The sequence below is a fragment of the Callorhinus ursinus genome, unplaced genomic scaffold, assembly GCF_003265705.2.
Source record: "Callorhinus ursinus isolate GAN/ISIS: 27379988/994484 unplaced genomic scaffold, GSC_fseal_2.0 scaffold53, whole genome shotgun sequence".
NCBI lineage: Eukaryota > Metazoa > Chordata > Mammalia > Carnivora > Otariidae > Callorhinus > Callorhinus ursinus.
In genome coordinates, this window is record NW_027397115.1 from 5674459 (window position 1) to 5695669 (window position 21211).

At 45.0% G+C, this 21211-nt stretch overlaps 1 protein-coding gene across 7 annotated transcripts in view; it reads left to right on the forward strand.

Annotated features, from left to right (window-relative positions):
- The window catches only part of ZNF217 (zinc finger protein 217), a 34584-nt gene extending 21584 nt beyond the window's left edge, over positions 1–13000 (forward strand). For 6 of the 7 annotated variants that reach the window (XM_073883965.1, XM_073883967.1, XM_073883966.1 and 3 more), the window contains 5 exons: positions 1435–3207; positions 6642–6758; positions 7504–8919; positions 10404–10535; positions 12797–13000. In XM_073883965.1, the coding sequence (XP_073740066.1) occupies positions 1815–3207; positions 6642–6758; positions 7504–8919; positions 10404–10513 (3036 nt within the window). In that variant the 5' untranslated portion in view covers positions 1435–1814 and the 3' untranslated portion in view covers positions 10514–10535; positions 12797–13000. The remainder of the gene's footprint in view (positions 1–1434; positions 3208–6641; positions 6759–7503; positions 8920–10403; positions 10536–12796) is intronic. The other variant, XM_073883970.1, reaches the window with a different exon arrangement.
- The last annotated feature ends 8211 nt before the right edge of the window (positions 13001–21211 follow it).

A 21211-nucleotide genomic window follows, 5' to 3' on the forward strand; every position in this document is an offset into this window, starting at 1 on the left:
CTTGAAGGTTGTGACTTAGCCAGAACTAGAACTCAGGTCACTGGGGTGTTCTGTTATTTCCCACCAAGCTGGTAGCCAGCTCCAGTGGTTTATCCTCCATTGTGATGACAACAAAAGACTCAGAAATTAAGATAAAGCACTTTAGTACGTTCTTTCTTTACCCTAATCTTTGATCTGCAGTCTTATTTAGAAAAGCTTGATGTTAAAGATCTGGTTTATTCAAAACTAAAGATAGCAAGGGGCATGAGAATTTTCTTTTATTATGAGTGTAAAGAAGGGGAAGAAATGTTTCCTTGTCTTCTCTGAGCCTAGAGGCCCTTGCTCTTTGAGGAAGTGGAGAGAAGAAAGTAAAGCTGAAGGTGGTGGGAGTAGTTTGCAAGTCTTTCTGTTTTGTTGGGGAGAATGAACAGACCTCAGTTAAAGTAGTTGAGACTATTGAAAACCAATTCTGTGCTTGCCAGAAAGGTGGGGAGTATTGGGTTTTTGGAGCTTAATTCTCCTTCAAGAGTGAAAATTAGCTTCCGAATCTGAGCCTGCAGAGCTAAATAAAGTAATAGTCCATTTTTCACCTGGCCAATGCATAATGTGAAAGGTGGGTTAAAAATGGGAGGACCCATTTTCTGATTGAAGACTGAGCCTTGTTGAACGGGTTGTGTGGAGGATTTTAAAGTGTATATTCACAAAGTAGCTTTGTGTATATGTATTTCCTTATTTATTGTGCAGACAAGGAAGCCCAACCCTGAGGCTTGTTGAAGCAGAAAGTTGTTACAAGCAAACTGGGATTTGGGCAGTGGGTTGAGGGTTAAAATATCCGTGAGCCAAAATGATGAAGGTTTCTCTTGGCCAAGATGAGCATCATTCTGAAGTGTTCTGTAGTTTTTGAATGTGGATTTTATGAAAGGTTCCTGTTTTTTGTGTGTGTATGTTATTGGCCAATGCATGTGTAAAGCTTTGAGGGTGCATTTAGGCATTTGTGTTTCTCGACTGTATATAAGACAGTTTGAAGTTCTGGCTTTTAAATTTTTACTTCAAGTGCTGTAATTGTCATTTTTTACAGTTGGTATAGTCTCTAGATTTGTAGAAGCTGTTTATAAGGATACACATGTGCATTGTAGTGTTGGCATTTAAAATATATTCCGTTGAATTGAACAGTTTCTGCCCTGAATCTTTACATTTTAGATTTAAATCATTAAAGGACCACGTGTTACGTTTCTTAACTGGATGAAAATCTAGTGATTTGATAAGTGTACTGATTGGATAAAATGCTAATGATTTAATTAACGAGCATGTTGAACAGGATGCCCTGTGCTAGTTAAGGGAGAAGCAGATGAGCTAGGCTACAGGCAGACCAGCTGTGAATCGTCCACGCCAGGCTTCTCCCTGGCTGCAGCTAACCATTTCTATATTTTGTTTTGTTTTTTTTCCCCTCTCTAGGTTTTGGAAATCCCTTGTCTCCAGGTTGCTGGGATTGACTTCTTGCTCAATTGAATCACTCACTCACTCAATGGAGACAAAGAGAATTAATGCTTTGTGCTGACTCATATTTGAATCAAAGCATTGGGGAGTCTGTCTGCCTTGTTTGTGGAAAGAACCAGTGAGAAGCTCTGTCACCGAGCTTCCTTCGACTTCAGAAGATAAGAAGCTCCAGGAATATATACTTTTCTTTTGAACTTTTATAACAAATATTTGTTCTAGTTTTAAGTGCAGGGCTGCTGGGGGTGTGAGTGACAAGTCTTACAAGTGGCCTTATCCCAATTCCAGAAATTCCTCCACCGGATTCTTATTTTATATACAATCCCAAAGTGCCAGGAAACATGCCAACTCAATCCCTGTTGGTGTATATGGATGGACCAGAAGTTATTGGCAATCCCCTTGGCACCCAGATGGAGCTAGATGATGCCGTGTCAATAAAAGGGACCACCGCTGTTCCTTTCAGAGCAACACAAGAGAAAAACATCATCCAAATAGAAGGATATATGCCCTTGGACTGCATGTTTTGCAATCAGACCTTCACACATTCAGAAGATCTTAATAAACATGTCCTAATGCAACATCGGCCTATTCTCTGTGAACCAGCAGTTTTGCGTGTTGAAGCGGAGTATCTTAGTCCTCTTGATAAAAGTCAAGTGAGAACAGAGCCTCCAAAGGACAAGAATTGCAAGGAAAATGAAGAATTTAGCTGTGAAGTATGTGGGCAGACATTCAGAGTGGCTTTCGACGTCGAGATCCACATGAAGAAACATAAGGACTCTTTCACCTATGGGTGTAACGTGTGCGGAAGAAGATTCAAGGAGCCCTGGTTTCTTAAAAATCACATGCGGACGCACACTGGCAAATCCGGGGCCAAGAGCAAACTGCAGCAAGGCTCGGAGAGCCCGGCAACAATCAACGAGGTGGTACAGGAGCATGCCGCTGAGAGCATCTCCTCTCCTTACAAAATCTGCATGGTTTGTGGCTTCCTCTTTCCTAATAAGGAAAGTCTCATCGATCACAGGAAGATGCACACCAAAGAATCTGCTTCCGGTGCCAGTAGTACACAAACAGACTCTCAGCAGGGGGGAATGCCATCTCCGGGGGAAGAGTTCTTGCAGTTTTTAAACTTGAGACCCACCTCTCACCCCGAAACCGGCAAGAAGCCCACAAAATGGATACCTCAGCTCGATCCATTCACCACCTACCAGGCTTGGCAGCTGGCTACCAAAGGAAAAGTCGCCGTGTGCCGAGAAGTGAAGGAACAGCCGGGCCAAGAAGGAAGTACCGACAATGATGATTCGTGTTCTGAAAAAGAGGAGCTTGTCGAAATTTGGAACGCTGGTAAGAGCCATTCCGAAGGTTCTGGAAAGTCCAAGACAAGTAAAAGCAGTTGTGCAGGCCTCGCACAAGATAAAGAGAAGCCCAGACCCTCCAGTGGTGAAGTGCCTTCCGTGGAAGCGGACCCAAAGTTGTCCAGCAACAAAGAGAAGCCGACGCATTGCTCGGAATGCGGCAAAGCCTTCCGCACCTACCACCAGCTGGTTCTGCACTCGCGAGTGCACAAGAAGGACCGGAGGGCCGATGCCGAGTCGCCAACCATGTCAGTTGACGGAAGGCAGCCTAGGACGTGTTCTCCAGACCTCACCGCCACCCTGGATGAGAATGGAGCCGTAGATCGCGAAGCTGGTTCTGAGGATGGATCTGAGGACGGACTTGCGGAAGGGCTCCAGTTGGGTAAGCCTCTCCTCCATGTGCGCTGTCCTTACTCCGTCCCCATCCCAGAAATGAGGGTTGGCGAGCTGGGGCAGAGGCCAGGCTCTTGTGGTGCCAACCTGTCGTAAGTCACTTCACCTCTCAGGGCCTTGGTTCTTCTCAAGGCTTTTTCCAGTTCTGAAAATTCTGTTGTTTTATCTTTTGCTCAGGGAGGACACACATCATCTTCACTTGCGCATCAGTCTGAGGCGGTGGTTCTGACCTGGGGCATTTTTGCCCCCTGTGGAATCTGGTAGTGTCTAGAGATATTTTGGGGTGTCAACAGCCGTGTTGGTGTGTGGCTGGCACCCAGTGCAGGGAGGCCAGGGATGCTGCTGAACATCCCACTTGCCGTGTGCAGGGCGGCCCCGCAGCTGGTGATTATGTGGCCCAGGGTCAGTGGTGTCAGGGTTGAGAGACCCTGGGCTTTGCTTCAGGGGTTCTGGCATACCTGAGCTTCTCTCTAAAAACAGGTTGTCCTTACATGCAACCGACTTCCCTGTCCTCCGAGACCCAGCTCTCATGCGCTTACTCTGGCTGGTGTTCTAGTCACAAAAGGTACTGGGAATGATTGTGGGCCAGAGCAAGGGTATCTTTAGAGAAACTGTTTGGTGCTACCTGGTACCCAGTCCTCTCTGGTGGGCGAGTATTCATTAACAGCTCAGAGACTAAGACCATTTCTGTGTAAAATAAAGGGAATGTGAACACACCAAAGATGGTTTAATGGAATCTCAAATGCTCAGATTTTTCTTGAACTAAGGGCTTCTTAGAGGAAACGGGGGGTCATCGCTGAAGGCTTAGGGACCTCTTATTTCTTGAAGCCCAATGGGCATTATCCAAGACAGGATCCCACCTGTGGTTCAGGTCTTGCCCATCTGTACTTAAACCAGAGCTGCTGCTTCTGTCTTTAATAATGTTTTGTTTGAGTAAGGGATTCTGCTGCTTGAAATTCGACAGTTAAAAGAACCCCTGGCATCTTCAACAACTGAATGGTGGGAACATGAATTAGTCTTAGAGGGACGTTATCATTCACAAAAGTAGTCTTTGGTTTAAGCAGATGCTGCTACCTTCTTTGACTGTAACTTGATGGTATGTGGCTGGCTTGTGAGAACTCGTGTGAGACCCAAGATGAGTTTGACCGGATGAAACACTGGATGCTTCACGCTCCAAACCAGTGTCAGGTTCTTTTTGCCATCACAAGATGGATTGAGAACAGTAGTGTTTATACTGAGGATTTAGGATGTTTTGAGTTTCAGGGGACACAGGAAACCTAGCACTTAGGATACCACAGTCTTCAGAAATCTAGAAAACACCATTATGGTGTCTTCATGACATCATAAAAAAGGCCTTGAACACAGAGACCTGTCTTCAGAGTGGTTCCTAGTAGTGTCATTCCTCTTCAGGGGCATGTAGTAATGGGGAGATGGTTGGGTCCTCGAGCTGCCCCGTTGCCCTGAAAGAAATGAGGTCGCTGGTCGCTTTCTGCCAGTAGGTGGTGTGGGCGAAAGAACCTGGTGGAAATCTTGGTTGTCAGGCGGATAGAATGCCTGGTGGTAGCTGGGAGCGCCATGACTTGCCTTTAGTCTGGTTCTGCCACTGCATTATTCTGTGGCTGATTACATGTTGCTTAACCTTTCTTCGCCCTGATTTCTCTGTTTGCAAAATTGGTTCATCGACCCTTGTCTTCCACCTCCCAAGGATAATTTCAACAGCCTCTTGATAAAAAGTTGGCAGTCCTTTCAGAAACTATAAATCAGAGGTGATGCCAAAGGAGCAGGAACCAGGTATATGTGGACATTTCACGTCCTTTGTGTTAAAACAGACCCATTTCATAACTTTTTGGATATGATGCAACACACCATAAATCCTGACACATACTTGGGAGTAGGAAATTGCAGTAAGGTCCAAACTCAGCTCATTGGGTATGACTGTAAGACAAAGCTGGGCCTTCTGTATTTAGAGAATTGATTTTCCTAAGTTTATATTATGATGTGGTGGTCTAGATTTATCTTCCTGTTATTTACTATTGACCTGGCTTTCTTGAGATTGACTTTTCGAAAGGCAAAGTAAATGTTTTGTTTTTGGGTTTGTTCAACTTTATAGTATGTTTAATAGTGGTTTTTCATGTGATTGTGTTTTTAAGTCTTCACGGCCAGTGGTGGCCTCTGCTGTTTTACGGCAGAGGTGCTCAGTGGTGCATACCTTTTCCCCAGGGGGTTGGGGGCCGGGGTCATGCGGTCCCCTCCTCTTGTCCTGGAGGCCGCCTGCGGCGGGGCCCGTAAGCTGCTTTTTAAAATCGTAAACTAGATCTATGTAATCTAAAATACAAAATTGGGAAGAAGCGGGGAAAAGAGGCCTTTTTAGTTGGAGTTAACAGTTTTCAAGGCAAAAGAGCCAGTTTAGTTGGGCTCAGTTTTAAGAGGTGACCCCACCTCCTTGACCTCACTGCAGTGTAGGGAGTACAGTCTTCAGTAAGAGGAGGTTTATCCAGAACTTTAGCGCTCATTTTTACGGGTGTTAAATTTTTTTTTTTTTTTTTTGGCAGGCAGCAGGGAGCGGGTATCTTAACTGTAGCAATGTACTCGTCTTTTGGAGAGCTGGTGTTTAGGTATAATCATCCTTTAATTAATGTCCGCAGTGGGCCTTTACTCTGTTGCAGCCCAGATACACTGTCCTGGTCGTTGCAGAGATTGAAGTATATGGTTTAGCCCATTGTCATTTGGGGACAGATTGATGTCAGCTGTATTTTTGGCCACGTGAGCGCTTGTGAATGATACAATTTGCTTTCCAGAATGTGCTGAATTTTGACAAACTATTTCTTAGGTGTTTGACCCAATGCTGAAACCTTTTATTTTCTTTAAAGATTAAGTGGTGCTTGCTACCCTCTAGTGGTAGCTGGCCCAATTTTAAGATACACTTCTTTTCCCTGGTGGTTGGGGAAGCTGGCAATTTCTATTGGCTCAGTTTTCTAAATCAGTTATTCTGAAGAAGCTGGTTATTCTAGCCCGTGTCTGTAGGTCCAGCTTCAGTCTGCCAGATCCTGCTTGTTGCAGACATGTTGGGAGAACAGAAAGTTGCCCATGCATGTCAGTCTGTTAAATGATCTTTCCTGTGATTGAGGCAAAGGAAGAACTGAATCCGGGACACCAAATTCTGCTGTACTCAGAAAACAAAAACAAAACCAAGAAACAGCACGCATGTTATAAAAAGCTTCCAAAACTTCAGACAGTCTCAAAATAGCATTTGGTGTGTTCCTGTCCTTTCTGGTGTACCCCAACACTTAATATAAAAATTATTTTATGCTTTCCAAAAAAAAAAAAAAAAAACAAAACCGTTTCCATCAAGAATTCTTAGCTTGTCTTAACTCGTGTACCTGAGCTGTCTTCTTACAGAAATATTTTTTGTTTCTGCTTAAGATAAAAATGATGATGGAGGAAAAATAAAGCATCTTACGTCCTCGAGAGAATGTAGTTATTGTGGGAAGTTTTTCCGTTCAAATTATTACCTCAATATTCATCTCAGAACGCATACAGGTAAGGAACTTCCTAGATTTTTAAAATTCTTGTTAGCTCAAAGAATTACAATGTAGCTTTGTGTCTTGACTTCTTTTATATTGTTGTTCAAATATTCTGTTAGGCCCTTGTAGTAGTTGAAGAGTAAGTGTGTGGTGTGTTGATGGAGCATTTTAGGTCTGTTAGTGTTCTTGTAACTTGAACTGTTCCTGTTTCAAAGTTTGTTTCTTGTTTAGTTTCTGACTACTGTTGCATCTTACTATGTTTTTTCATGCCACAGCTTTTTTTTGTATTAACTGTTATGATTTAGAAGGCAACAAGAATATATTTAGTATTTTCTTTAGATTGTAGAAGTGGCTGTGACCTAATAATGGTTTAGGAGGCTGGGTGGACTTGAACTGCCTCTCTCCTACTCAACTAGCTGTGCGTGCAACCTTGGGCAACTCATTATACCTTTCTGTGCCCCACTGTTCCTGTAAAAGCAGGATAATGATACTCTTCTGTTCCATAGAGCTATTATGAAGGTTAAATAAGTTTAAAATGTGCTATTTTTTTTTAAAGACATGTGTTCACATTTTCAAATATTCAGTATAGTAAGGGTGATAAAGCGAGCAACTTGTGAAAAATCCTGGATATGCAGATTCGTAGAGAGAAAAGGGAAAAGGAAAGACCCTGTATTTTCTCCTGGCAGATAATTTTAGCTTCCAAAGATCTATTTAGATGTTTTTCATGAACTTGTGTGATACAGTGACATTTCTCATTTTAGGTGAAAAACCATACAAATGTGAATTCTGTGACTATGCTGCAGCACAGAAGACATCTCTGCGGTATCACCTGGAGAGGCATCACAAGGACAAGCAGATCGATATTGCCGCCGAAGTCAAGACGGATGGGAAAAACCAGGAGACCGAAGATGCACTACTAGCCGCCGACGGTGCGCAAACCAAAAATTTGAAAAGATGTTTTGATGGTGCCAAAGATGTTAAAGGCAGCCCACCTTCAAAGCCACTTAAGGGGATGGCCTCTACCTTTCAGAATGTTCTGGGCAGCACTGTCCAATCACCAGTACACAGAGATACTCAGGATTTCAATAAAAATGCAACTGATGCCAGTACTGATAAAATGGGCAAAGCTCCTGCCCCCGCAGGTTTGGACGTGTTCCCGAAGAGAGCGCCAGGTGACCCTCAGCCCCCCGAGCCCGCACGTAGGCCAGAGGCGGGGGTCCCTGCGCGCGCGGACAGCAGTGCGGCCCACGGTGCTGACGGCGGCCCCAGGGAGGAGCAGGTGGGCACGGCGGCCGACGGCAAGCACAGGGCCAGCGGGGACTGTCAGGAGAAACCGCTGAACCTGTCCCTCGGGGCGCTTCACGGCTGCCCCGCCATTTCTCTGAGCAAGAGTTTAATCCCAGGGATCACCTGCCCATTTTGTACCTTCAAGACCTTTTATCCGGAGGTTTTGATGATGCACCAGAGACTGGAGCATAAATACAACCCCGACATCCACAAAAACTGCAGAAGCAAGTCGGTGCTGCGCAGCCGGCGCACCGGCTGCCCGCCCGCGCTGCTGGGGAAGGACGTGCCCCCGCTGGCCCACTTCCCCAAGCCCCGGGCCAGGCCCGCGCCGCCCGCCAAGGCCGCGCCCGCCGACCGCGACCGCGGGAAGCCGGGCCCCGCCGCGCCCGCCAGGCCCCCGCCGTCCCCGGGGCTCGACCCCAGCACTTTAGCGCCCAGCAACCTGAAGGCGCCGCGGGCGCCGCACCAGCACCAGCAGCCGCCGCCGCAGCTCGGGGGGGCTCAGGGGGCCGCCCGGCCAACGCAGGCCGAGCCCGCCAACCCGGAGAGGGGCCGGAGGCCCGAGGCCAAGCCCCGGGGGCCCGCCGCCGCCCCCGCCCCGCCCGGTGCCGCCAACGGCTGTGCGGAGCGCCCCTGGGCGCCGCGGGGCCGCGACCCCCCGAGCGGCCGCCCCGCAGAGCCCGGAGAGCCGCTGCCCAAGCGGCCGCGGCCCGACGCCGAGCCGCCGGCGCCCGCCTTCCGCCGGGCCTTCGAGCTGCCCAAGTACCACGTGGTGCGCGGCCTGCAGTCGCTGCTGCCGGCCGAGTGCGTGTGCCCGCCGCCCGCCGCGCTGCCGCCCAAGCCCCGCGCCGCGCCCGCGCCGCTCTTCGCCTGCGGGCCCGCCGCCGACGGTGAGGCCTGGGGGAGGGGTGGACAGACCCCGGGCCTGGGGGGCGGCGGGCGGCGGATCCTGGGGGCTGGCTTTCCGGTGTCCCCTGAGCCCTGTGCCTCCCTCACTGTCCAAGGCCGGCGTCCCGTGCACGTCCAGTCCGGGGTTGGTGCTGGGGCTGGGTCCCCGCTCCCCACGGCGCAGTCCTTCGGAGCCGGACCTCGGCTTCTGTCCCTTTGCCGTGTACGCGGCTGGCAGAGTTCCCGCTAGCGGGTGGCACCTCACAGTGAACACCCACCCCACACACCCCCGAGCTCGGGCCCTCCACCCAAGCAGGAACAGAAAGTATAAGAACCCCAGTGAACAGCAGTCTTTTGAACAGTTTTGATGCTAGGATTCTGGACTCATGCTGCCCAATTTTTAGCCTTCGTTAAACATTAAGTGCGTTTTAAAAGGGACGCCCTTTTCCCCAAATGGGTAAATTGTTAAAAGTCGTAGATTTACTTTGGAGTTCTCCCCGTGGAAATGTTTTCAAAACCCTGCTTCCTCCTGGCCGCGTTCCGTTAGAGGTGTGTGGTGCGTACCTGTGCATGTAGAGAGGTAGGTCAGAGTGTCCTGGAGACCTTGTTCCACTTGGCAAACTTGATTAAACCACTTCCTTTGTCGGATGGAAGTCCTGCTGGTTTGTGCAGCTCCAAAGAGAAATCCATTTGAAACCTCTCAGTTTGTATTAACTTCAAATTACGGGTTCTGTGTAGTGACAACACTCTTACCCAGGATAGCTGGATGCCATTTGATCTGGTATGGATAGCAAATTAAAGAAGTTTTTTTTTTCACACACTCTAGTGAATTTCATAAAAATTGTGATGAAATATTAATTTTTGCAGCCTTTTGATCAAAACTGTCTATCTTTCTCCCTATCAGCTCTTAAAATGGACAGGAGTCAAAACTTTGCCTTAACTTGAAGAGTCTGGGCTCTGTGTTGCAAGCAAAATCCTTTTTTATATTTTAAAGATTTTATTTTTAAGTAATCTCTGCACCCAGCGTGGTGCTGCTCAGACTCGTAGCCCCAAGATTGAGAGTGGCACACTCCACCAACTGAGCCAGCCAGGCACCCTGTAAAATCCTTTTTTAAAATCATTTTTTCTCCTTCCCCACAGTTTTGGCTTCTGATGCATATAAGTTTAAAATATTTTATGCTACCATTTTTTGGCTTTTTTTTTTTTTCTGTGCCTAAACCTTGGATCTTGACTTTTTAGTTCTTACTAAGGACACCATAGTACTTAGATCTATTTTAGCTTTAATGACTTGAAGTTTTGTACTAGCAAGTATCCTCAGGGCACTTAAAAACGTTTCAGTTGTAACTTTGCAGCATGCATGCAGCTGGTGTATTTTGATCCCATTACCAGTCAGGAATGGTGAAAATTGACCTCTGACAACCCACCTAACACCTTCCCGGTTGTTGAACTTAATTCTAAACATCTTTTCACATTTTTTTCTGAATAGGAAAAAGACCTGTGTCGTACCAACACTTGTCTAGCAGCATGCTACAAAAGAGAAACTATGAGAATTTTATTGGAAATGCACATTATCGACCAAATGACAAAAAAACTTGATTTCCTATTTTGTCTAAGAAAGGTGAGTGTATATGATGTATTGATTTTACTTAATTGGCGCCTGGGTGGCTCAGTCGTTAAGCGTCTGCCTTCGGCTCAGGTTATGATCCCAGGGTCCTGGGATCGAGTCCCACATCGGGCTCCCTGCTCAGTGGGGAGTTCGGTTCTCCCTCTCCCACTGCCCCTGCTTGTGTTCCCTCTCTCGCTCTGTCTCTCTCTGTCAAATAAAATCTTAAAAAGAAAATAAACCATCTAACTTATCCTGTAGAATATAAAGTAAAATTACTTTTATTTATTTATTTACAAGATTTATTTATTTTAGAGCACGAGAGCACAGCCGGGGGCGGGGGGGGGTGCGCAGAGGGAGAGGGAGAGAGGGCTCCATCTCAGGACTCTGAGATCACAACCTGATCTGAAACCGAGTCGGGATGCTTAACGGGCTGTACCACTCAGGCGCCCTTAATTTTAAAGTGTTTTAAAACTTTGAGTTCTCAGGGTCTGTGGATATTAGTGATGATGATAATAGTAATAATGGTAATAGCAACTGGAATTTACTACGCATTTATTTTGTGCTCTGCCTTGAAGTGTTTTATAATCATGACCTCACTTAAGCCTTCCCACAGCAGGGGGCATCAGGCCAGGGATTAGCAAACTGCCCTCCACCTGTTCTTGTTTCTAAAGTTTTCCTGGCACACAGCCATGTCCATTCCTTTCTGTATTGTTGATGGCTTCTTCTGTGCCACATTAGCAGTGCTGGGTAGTTGTCACAGGGAGTGCAGGGCCTGTAAAGCTGGAAATATTTACACTCTGGCCCTTTATAGAAAATGTTTGCTGACCCCTGGGTTAGGAGGCCCTGGGTGTGCTTTACAGATGAGGGTACCAAGTCTTGGAGTGTGTAACTTGCCCAGTGCTTAACTCTGGTTCTGTCCTAGGTCTGCAGGAACCAAAGCCTGTGACCTCCTCCCCCCCAGCCCTCCTATTAAAGAGCTTGTTCAAAGCCTCTGTGCATCCTAATCTGTGGGGTGAGGGGAGTGGGTCAGGAGCAAGTAGTTGCGTTTGGTCTTGGTGGTTCCCATGGCAGATGTATATAACTGTAGATACCCAGAAACTGCAGTATTGTCATAGTTGCACGCATAGTAATTTAGTTAATTCCAAGCTTGGCCAGTTACGTAAGAGTTACTCTAGGCCTCCTTTACCGATACATTGAATGAAAAGATTGGGGCTTATGGACAGATTTGCGTTCTCTCGCAGAAGCCCTGGTCCTGTCACGTGACCGCCATCTAGACTCCTGGTCCAGGGCAGGGTTTCTCCCTCCTGTTTTCAGGGGGACACGCGTGGGGCCCATCAGCCTCATGCGGGTCTGCACTCCTCTTTCCCCTCAGATAGTGAAAGTAGAATGAGAGTCAAGTGTTGTCACAGGAATGGGATTAAGTTCACTCTCCGTTAAAACAAAAACGAATAATGTATGGATTACAAGGAACAGATCCTTTGTCACCAATTTCCCGTACTCGATGGCACAGTCCGTCAGTGACAGCAAATGTGCACTGTCCCGTTGGCCAGGCCTGTCCTCTCTGTAACCTCTGAGCTTCTCTGCTTGTACTTCCCTCTGCCTGGAACATCTTTCCTGCATCTTGTACGTCAGATCGCCTCTCCCTGATGCTCCAGGACCAGCTCACACATCATTCCTGTAAAATGTTTGCCAGGAACTAGGGACTTCTCCATTGTGCTCCCTGTGCAGGTGTGATTCATCCCCCTCACCCTCCCCACCCCCCTTACCTGTGTGTCCAACTTCACTGTTAGCTGAGCTTGAGAGGACACTCCTGGGTTCCGTTGCCTACCTAGCCCACTGCTGGGAATATCACTGATCCAGCTTGTTAAATGTTGGCTGAGCAAATAGTGTTAGAAACTTTCAGTTTCTCGTCAGTGACAGTTGCCTTTGCCAGACTCCGTGTAACTGGTAGGAATTCTGAATCTCGGTAAAATCATCTTCACTAAATCACTGTTCAGTATATAGTGAGGTGTCTCTGAGGTGCCAGTGTGAAGAGTCCTAATATTTTCATGGCAACGTGTTTTTTTTAAGTAAAGATTTTATTTTTAAGTAACCTCTACACGTGCTCCACCCATTGAGCCAGCCAGGCGCCCCTTCGTTGCAACATTTGAGTTTAAGTGGAACTCATTGCAGTTCTAGATCTCCTTAGTTCTGTTGGTTGCACTTTTCTGTTACAGATTTTCTAAGCTGTTTTCAGTTTTATCTTCATGGCTTCTCAACCTTTGTTTCTGTAGGTCTTGATGGCTGTGTGTACTGTCCGTGAATGGAGTTCGTCCATCCTTTGAGAAAGCAGACGGTGGAAGCCCGTGAAATATAAGCTGTGACCGTGCCGTGCATGTAACACACCAGGAACACTACGGTTTTGTGACGTTGTTCTGTTAACTTTTGTACCAAATAGCAATAAAAACTATAGTTGCAACAGTTGGGTTGTACACAAATGGAGACTGGAAATCTCTATTTTGTCCCTGAATCATATTTTTTTTAGAATCGACCAAATAAGAAGAGTCTTTTGCCTACTTGAGCGCTGCTGGAAAGAAACCATCTGGGTTGGGGAGGGTGGGGTGGGGAGAAAGTCTATGATGCTTGCACCTCAGGTAACTCTGTACATAATTGTAAGTTCTAAACCTGCTTGTTTGGATACTGTGCGTTCCTCTTTTTCTCTAATGTAGCTCACCACTTTGAGCAGTTTCCTGCTATTTGTGCTCTTTCGTTTAAAATGTATGTTTTTTTTTTTTTTTAATTCTCAATGATTTGTATTATGTTAAATCCTCCTCAGTCTATTGTCTTAACAAAATTGTTAACGGAAGTATTGACCCTCTATGACTATGTGCTGCATGTACTGAGGTCAGCCATTCTGAGTTTGGTGCCCTTTTATTGCAAATTTCATTTTGTCAACCAAGGGAGTGTCCAGATCCGTGACCCCTTCCCGGAAACAGTGCTGTGGATTGTGGAGTTTTTAAGTGTGTGTGTTTACAGAAAGCATGTCCTCTGTGGAGCCACCACATGTCTGGTAAACATACCAAATCGTAGGTGGGATCCCTTGCATTTACTTTCTATCAAATTAAGCATTTTTGTTGGAAAATTCAGGTTGTTTGGCTCTCACTGAAATTAGTAGGTAAAAAAACAGAAATGCTGAATTATACATGTGAATGACACATATTGGAAGCAATTTTAAAAAGGACATGAACGTCTTTGGGTAAATTTTAGGTTTGTATCTGGAAGTCTTGGTGTGCCTGGCATTTGGGTTAACTGTGGACATTCTGAGTTAATTATAGACACATTGATTCTGAAGAAGGAACTGCAGGCTGAGCCTTCTGGTTATGGGGAAGATGTGATCTCTTCTCGACCTCCGTTGTCTTCCCATTTTTGGTTGTTTCGAGCAGCAGCGTTTTTCTCAGTGCATACGCAGGTTGGGTTTTAAAGAGAGGGTAGCCACCAGCTGGCTTACTAGGTGTTTTAAACTTTGGTTCCCTTGATAACGCTGTCCGTGGCTGAGTTTCTTCAGCAGTACATTGGTTTAGCAACCACAAAATATTTTATTAAGAAAACTGTTTCAAAAATAAATTTGCACTGTTAAGTTGTCCTGCCCTGCTCTTCTGCGTTAGAGCAGGAGTAAAGTCCTAAAAGAACCCTGATTTTTTGTTTTGTTTTCATTATGCAACATGAAGCGTACTTGACGGAAGTCTTAACTCCCGTGTGAAAGGGAGAGCTGATTAGAGACCCGTCTGCTGGTATTGCAATGAAGTGCTTTGTATCAGGAAAACGTACACTATTGACCTTGTTTCCTGTTCATAAGCTGAGCCATATGTACATAATCTAGATTTTTGTTTTCATAGTTTTGCACTTTTATAGCCTATTTTTGAAGATTAACACATTTTTGCAAGATGATTGACTTGATCTTTGCCTAATCCAATGAGTGTTGCAGAAAAGCTTGCTGTGACTATAAATGTAAATCTTAAAAAGGGGATACAAGATAATAGAGGGCTGAAATTTAAACCTGTATTTAAAAAAAAAAAAATCACCAAATCTATTTGAAAACAAGTCAATTCATGTCATGCTGAAATTTGGGGGGCTTTCAGATTTCTCCTTTCTTCACCACATTTCTGAATTTCTGAATGCATAAAAATGTCCTTTTTTTTCACAGCCCTTGTACTCCAAAAATTTTTTTTGTTTGTTTTTGTTTTTGGTCCATCAGTATTAACTATTGGGATACTACTGGTTTTGTATGTTTTTTTTTTCCTTTGAGACAACAGTACATATAATAGAGGTACAATCCGTTGGATTTTTGTTTATGTATTTATTTCATTCCAGTTTGATTTATTTTAATTGTTGATACTTGTCAAACAGTAGACATTACTTGTTTTATTTATGATATATTTCAGCTTAAAGTTATGTTATTATATGTGGATGTAAATATAGATTTGGTGTTTTGCAGTCTTGCGTTCTGGTCTTTATTGTGTCCCTGGTTTCTGTTTTTGTTTTATTTAACATTTCATAAGTACAATGTTAAGCCTACAGGGTAGAAGAGAGGTTAGTGTTCTGAATCCTCGATGCTCGCCAGCAGTATTTTGCCCCTCTTCTCCCCTGAGTACTTTAAAAGCAAATCTCAGACCCCCGTGATTTAGTTTTATTCGTAAAACACTTCAGTATGTATAAGGGCTTTCATAATTACATGCAGCTAAATGGAGAGTGATTCCTCATGACCAACCTCCATGACCACATTGCCTTGTCTTAAAAGTGGCTTCTCATTGTTGGTAAGTTGTGATCAGGGCCCAAACAAGATTCACTTAATTGGTTTAGAAGATTGTTTTGTTTCTGTTCTTTGTTTTTTAAGATTTATTTACTTTTAGAGAGAGAGAGCGGTGGGGGAGGGGCAGAGGGAGAGAATTTTAAGCAGACTCCACACTAAGTGGGGAGCCTGACATGGGACTCAATCCCACGACCCTGAGATCAGGACCTGAGCTGTCTGAAACCAAAAGTCAGACACTTCACCGACTGGGCCACCCAGGTGCCCCTAGAAGATCGTTTTTTTAAGTCGATTTTAATCTCCGTCCCTTTCCATACACACGTTTTATTTATTGAAGAGGCTGGGTAGTTGGTCCGGTAGAAGGAGTTTGCACATTCTTCTTCGGGTTTATTGTACATTTGTGGTTTTGTCTAACCAGCGTTCTCCAGTCGCTATGTCCTGTGAACAGGTGAATTCAATTGAGAGTTTTAAAGTAGATTTGAACTCGGTTTTGGGGAGGAGGGGTCTTTGTACTCCTAATCACATCGTCTCTGGACACCTGCAATACTTGGTCTTCCAACCTGTACTCAAGTTGGATCAGTGGGTTCAGATGTCAGACTGCCCAGCTGTAATAAAGTTCTCCATCAGCCTCTCTCCTTCGGGTTTTAGTGGGCATTTGATGAGCATTAAGAATCTTGCAAAAGGTGATTTAAAGTTCTGTCATTTCCTCTGTATTTAGTATTGGGCAGAAGACCTCACTCGTGGTTATTTGATTGCCCTGAAATGCAGCTTGAACAAGAAAGGATAGATAAAACTTGATTCTCTGCCTTGATTAACCAGCTTTGAGAATAAAATCTGGTGCCCAGTATCTTGTCTGGTCCTAGACGTGGCTGGTGAATGAACTTGAGAATTTTTTGTAGGAACTCTATACATTTGATGAGTTTAAGCAATTGCAGGCATTATTTTGATGCTTAGAGTCTCCTGTCTTTGGCCAGTGGGCTCCTTCAGGTTGGCTCTGTGTTTTGGGCAACAGTCTGAAGGCTTCTTAGCTTTTTGCCATAAGATGTTCTGAACTCATCCATTTCCTGACCAAGACCCAGAGAGTTAACTTCTCTGAGGATCCTGGGTTCCTTTTACGGGAAATGGTAATTACAAGTGGTGACTTGGGAATAAGGATGCTCATCAGTCCTGGTTTGCTTCAACCCCCGGGGCTGCTTAACCTAGAGAACAAGGATATACTTTTTTAAGAAAAAAAAAAAAAAACTTCAGGAGCGCCTGGGTGGCTCCATTGTTGGGCGTCTGCCTTCGGCTCAGGTCATGATCCCAGGGTCCTGGGATCCAGCCCCACATCGGGCTCCCTGCTCAGTGGGAAGCCTGCTTCTCCCTCTCCCCCTGCTTGTGTTCCCTCTCTCGCTGTGTCTCTCTGTCAAATAAATAAAATATTAAAAAAAAAAAAACTTCAATGAATTACAGTTTTTTTGTTTTAATTCGAACGTGGGGCTCAAACTCAACCCCGAGATCAGGAGTCACACGTTCTACCGACTGAGCCAGCCAGGCGCCCCTGTATTGCTGTTTCTAACTCAAAATAAGGTTTTTATTTCTTTGATTTTATATTTGATTCTCTGAAAACTTGGGTTCCTGATATCAACATAACTTGCTTTATCCTGCCAGTAGCAATTAAGTCATGATGCCAATATTACCAACATTCTAAGTGGAGATTTCAGATTTTTTAATAGTTCCTCTTGTTTATAACTGGTTTTCAACTTGTGGTCCTGGACTAGCAAAATCATCATCATTGGGAAATCGCTAGAAATGCAAACCATCAGGTTCACCTTAAAGCTGCTGAATCAGAAACTTGGGGAGTTGGGGTGGGGGGTGCGGAATCTAGAAGTCTCTGCTGGAGACTCTATACCAAGTAAATTCCACTCAAGGAATACAGCATGGGTTGGGGAGCCTGAAATTCCTCATCTGTAGATTTGTTTGTAAAAAGTTATATCAAAGAAGAAAAACAAATGACTTTTTTTTTTATTGCCCTTTACCCTTACTCACCCAGTGAGATTTCATCATCACTTTTGCACACACATCAAATGCCTGAATTCCCATGGCCGCCGTAGACGGTAACCCTCAGAATCACATTGCCAAGACACGACCGCCTTTCCTCCGCCCCGATTCTGGCTGGTGGATCTGGAGGAGGGCTGAGACCCGGCATGCCTACCAGGCACCCCACGAAATTCTTGGTTACTCCAGAGTGAGAAATTACCTTAAACTTCCCTAGATTTTTGATTTGGAATTCTAAATGACCTAAAATAGCTTCAAACTGGCAACTGTAATCTCATTACAATGATAATGAAAATGTCCTTGAATCAGGTGCCTGACAGGCATCCTCTTGGATTGTCAGCAGACTATGCCACCCTCATCCCCTCTGGGGAATTTTCCCTTTAACCCCCCAGCAGCCCCGGGTAGGGATTTTAGGAACAGATGGATCCTTGACACGTCAGGGCCCTAGGGTTCAGAGCTCAGTGTGCGGTGTCCGTTTGTCCCACAAACATTGTCCCACCCAGCCCTGCCCTGGAGCCCGGCTGTGTCTCAGGCCGCCACCAACGCCTGTGCATGGAATAAAACCCCAAATCCTTGCCATGGCTTGCTTGCAAGGCCTGATCCCTGGCCTCACGGATCCTTGTTCCCTCATTTTTTGTGGCAGCCACAGAGGCCTTGGTTCTTCTAGAAACTTCTGGGCACCTTTCTCTTCCTGCAGTGGTACTCTTGCTGTTTCAAGGCCTGGTTACACTTTTTTTTTATTTTTTTTTTTAAGATTTTATTTATTTATTTGACAGACACAGCGAGAGAGGGAACACAAGCAGGGGGAGCGGGAGAGGGAGAAGCAGGCTTCCCGCCGAGCAGGGAGCCCGATGCGGGGCTCGATCCCAGGACCCCGGGATCACGACCTGAAACGGAGGCAGACGCTCAGTGACTGAGCCCCCGGGCGCCAACCGTGGCCTGGTTACACTTTTATCCCGGGTAGTCTGCCCCCCACCCCGACTTCACCTAAGTGCTCATACATCACCTGCCCTGAAGCCTTTCCAGCCTCCCTACATCTGTATCTGGTATTATTTTTCCTCATAAAACTCAGTACCGCCTGCCATTATGGTGTGGACTTGCTTGCTGGTCTTGCCCACTTGAAGGTGGGCTCCCTGGGGGAAGAAATTTATTTTATCAATGTTTCCCGCGGGCATAGCCCAGAGTTTGGCTCTCCTTCAATATCTGTTGGTAGGATGGATGGACGGATGGATGGATGGACATACATGATTTATTCCAGCCTGGCAATTCTTTAAATGACAGAGAGATGGTCTCCTAGAATTATCTCAATAACCTCCTACCTATGAGATTATCTACTGAGTCACACTGCATGTAAGCGTTTCCATCTGCTTGTGGCAATAAACTGTAATACTCAACTCTTGTTAGTTTATTATCCCGTATATATCCTTAGACCAAGTGAAAGGAGTTTCACAGTCTGCTGCAAGGGTGGGCGGATATTTCAGAAGAATAAAAGGTAATGAGGATCAAGAGAGTTTTGGTCTGGAGTCTTTGAATAGTTTTCTGGGAGTGTGTGGGCAGAGTGGTGAGGATGGGCAGAGTAGATAATCAGATTATAGGAGACTGGAAGCCTGGAGACGAGTGTTATTCACATTTGAGACGTTTTACACGCTGACACGTCTCATACATAGAGAAAAACTGCCCGTGGTCCACCCCAACACAAGCACCATTCATCAGTGGAAAGGTTAACATAATGTGCTCGTTCTTAAAACTTGTGGCTTCAGAATCGTTTTACACTCTTAGAAATTATTCGGGGTCCTCAAAAGTTTTTGCTTCTGTGGCTCATGCTTATTGATATTTACCATAGTAGAGTTTAAAACAATGAAAACACTTAATAATTCAAGAGGAAAAATAATGAACCTGCTACATGTTAATATGAAGAACATATTTTTTTTTCCATCGTAAATAACAAAATTCCCAAAGCGAAAGAAATTTTATGAGAAGACTGGCAATGTTTCACCTTTTTGTAACTGTCTTTAGTGTCTTACTTCATAAAAGAGAGTGGGACAGTCATCTCTGCTGTTCGTTCATTCTTGTGTGACATTACACATCATGTGGCCTGTGGAAAGCAGGTAACTTTGTAGTATATTAGGTCTTTTTGACCCTGTGGACCCCCTGAGGGGGCTTGGGACCTCAGAGGTCCCTGGACTATTCTGTTAGAGCTTCTGGTATAGTGCAGTGATCGAGGGCTTGGTGCTTTAGCACCTCTATTTTCCTCCATTAAAAACCCAAATTTTGCACAAAAGGACAGATATGTATATGATTCCATCTATGTGAGGTTCTCAGAATAGTCCAATCCACAAAGACCGAAAGCAGAATGGCTGTTGCCTGGGGTGAGGGGCGGGGCAGGGGAGGAGGTGGAGGGTTTCATGGGGACAGAATTTCAGTTTGGGAAGATAAAAAGGTTCTGGAGGTGGACGGTGGTGATGGCTGAATAACAGTGTGATGGTACTTAACGCCCCTGAATTGTACACTTAAAAATGGTTAAAATGGCAAATTTTATGTTAAGCACACTTGACCACAATACAAAAAACATCTTAATTTTAAAATTATAAGCATAATACGTTTTTATAAAAAAGCAAGCCTCAGATAAATCTATAGTAAAGAATGTGAAACTCCCTCCTCTAAAGAGTAATACCTTTAATAATTCAGAGTCTATGTCTTCTGATTTTTCTCTACGCCCATGCTGTTACTTATTATGGTTACCAGATAGGGGATTATTCTATAGCCTTTTTGAAAATTGCTCCTCCGCTCCTCCCTCGATTTAATATGTAAGTATTGAGCATTTACTATGTGCCCGAGGCAGCGCTAAGAGATTTTGACGTGCATTATCTAAGGTGGCAATTTATCCTCCCCATTTGACAGATAAGGAAACTGAGGCCCAACCAAGTTAAGTTGCCCATGGCTGATAAAGAGGTTGAGCTACGTCTGTGCTTTTAACGTGTAGATAAGCAGCTGGCCGGTTCATACATGAGTTTTATAAAAGGTGGATAGTTCTGTGACTAGATGAAGTAGTAACTTGGATTTGATTATATTTGGAACCAAACTCCAATTGTACTTCAAAATAGCACAGGTGCAAATGCCTACCAAGAATAGAGTGCATGAGTAAATCGTGGTGTATTCTTACAGTCGGATACTATACAGTAGTGAAAACAAATGATCTATGATGTCACAGAGTAACATGGAGAAACCTCACAAACTTAATTTTGAGCAAAAGATACCAGGCACAAGAGAGAATATTCTGTACGATTCCACTTACGTAAAGGTCAAAAACCAGCGAAACTAACCTATGTTGTTAGAAGTCAGGATAATGGGTGGTGTGGTGCTGGTGGGGGGACAGCACACCGGGGGCTTCTGGGATGCTGCAAATACTTCTTTTCTTCATTTGTGTGCTGGTTTATTCTGTGAAAATCCATTGAGGTCTGTATGTGTGATTTGGGCACCTCTAGATGTATGTCGTACTTCAATTAAAAAAATGAAAAAACAGCACAGTAAAGCATTTGGAAATGTCAGAATATAAAAAACCGGGACAATATGAAGGCTTCGACTCACAAGGTACCTTTTATGGCCAGCACCATCTAATGTCATTCTCCAAACAAGCAAGCTGTGGCTCGGACAGTTAGGCACTGGGCCACTGGGTGCAGGTAGGATTGAGCAGGGCAGAGATGCAGACCCAGGTGTGGCTGCCTGCAGATCTTTAGGTGCATCCAGGGTAGCCCACACCTCCTCCTGGTTGTATGATGATTGCTACACTGTACATTGAGATAGCCATTTGGGAAGCTGGCCATAGGCTGACTCTCTCGTGCAAGACTGTGAGGTCCATGAGGGC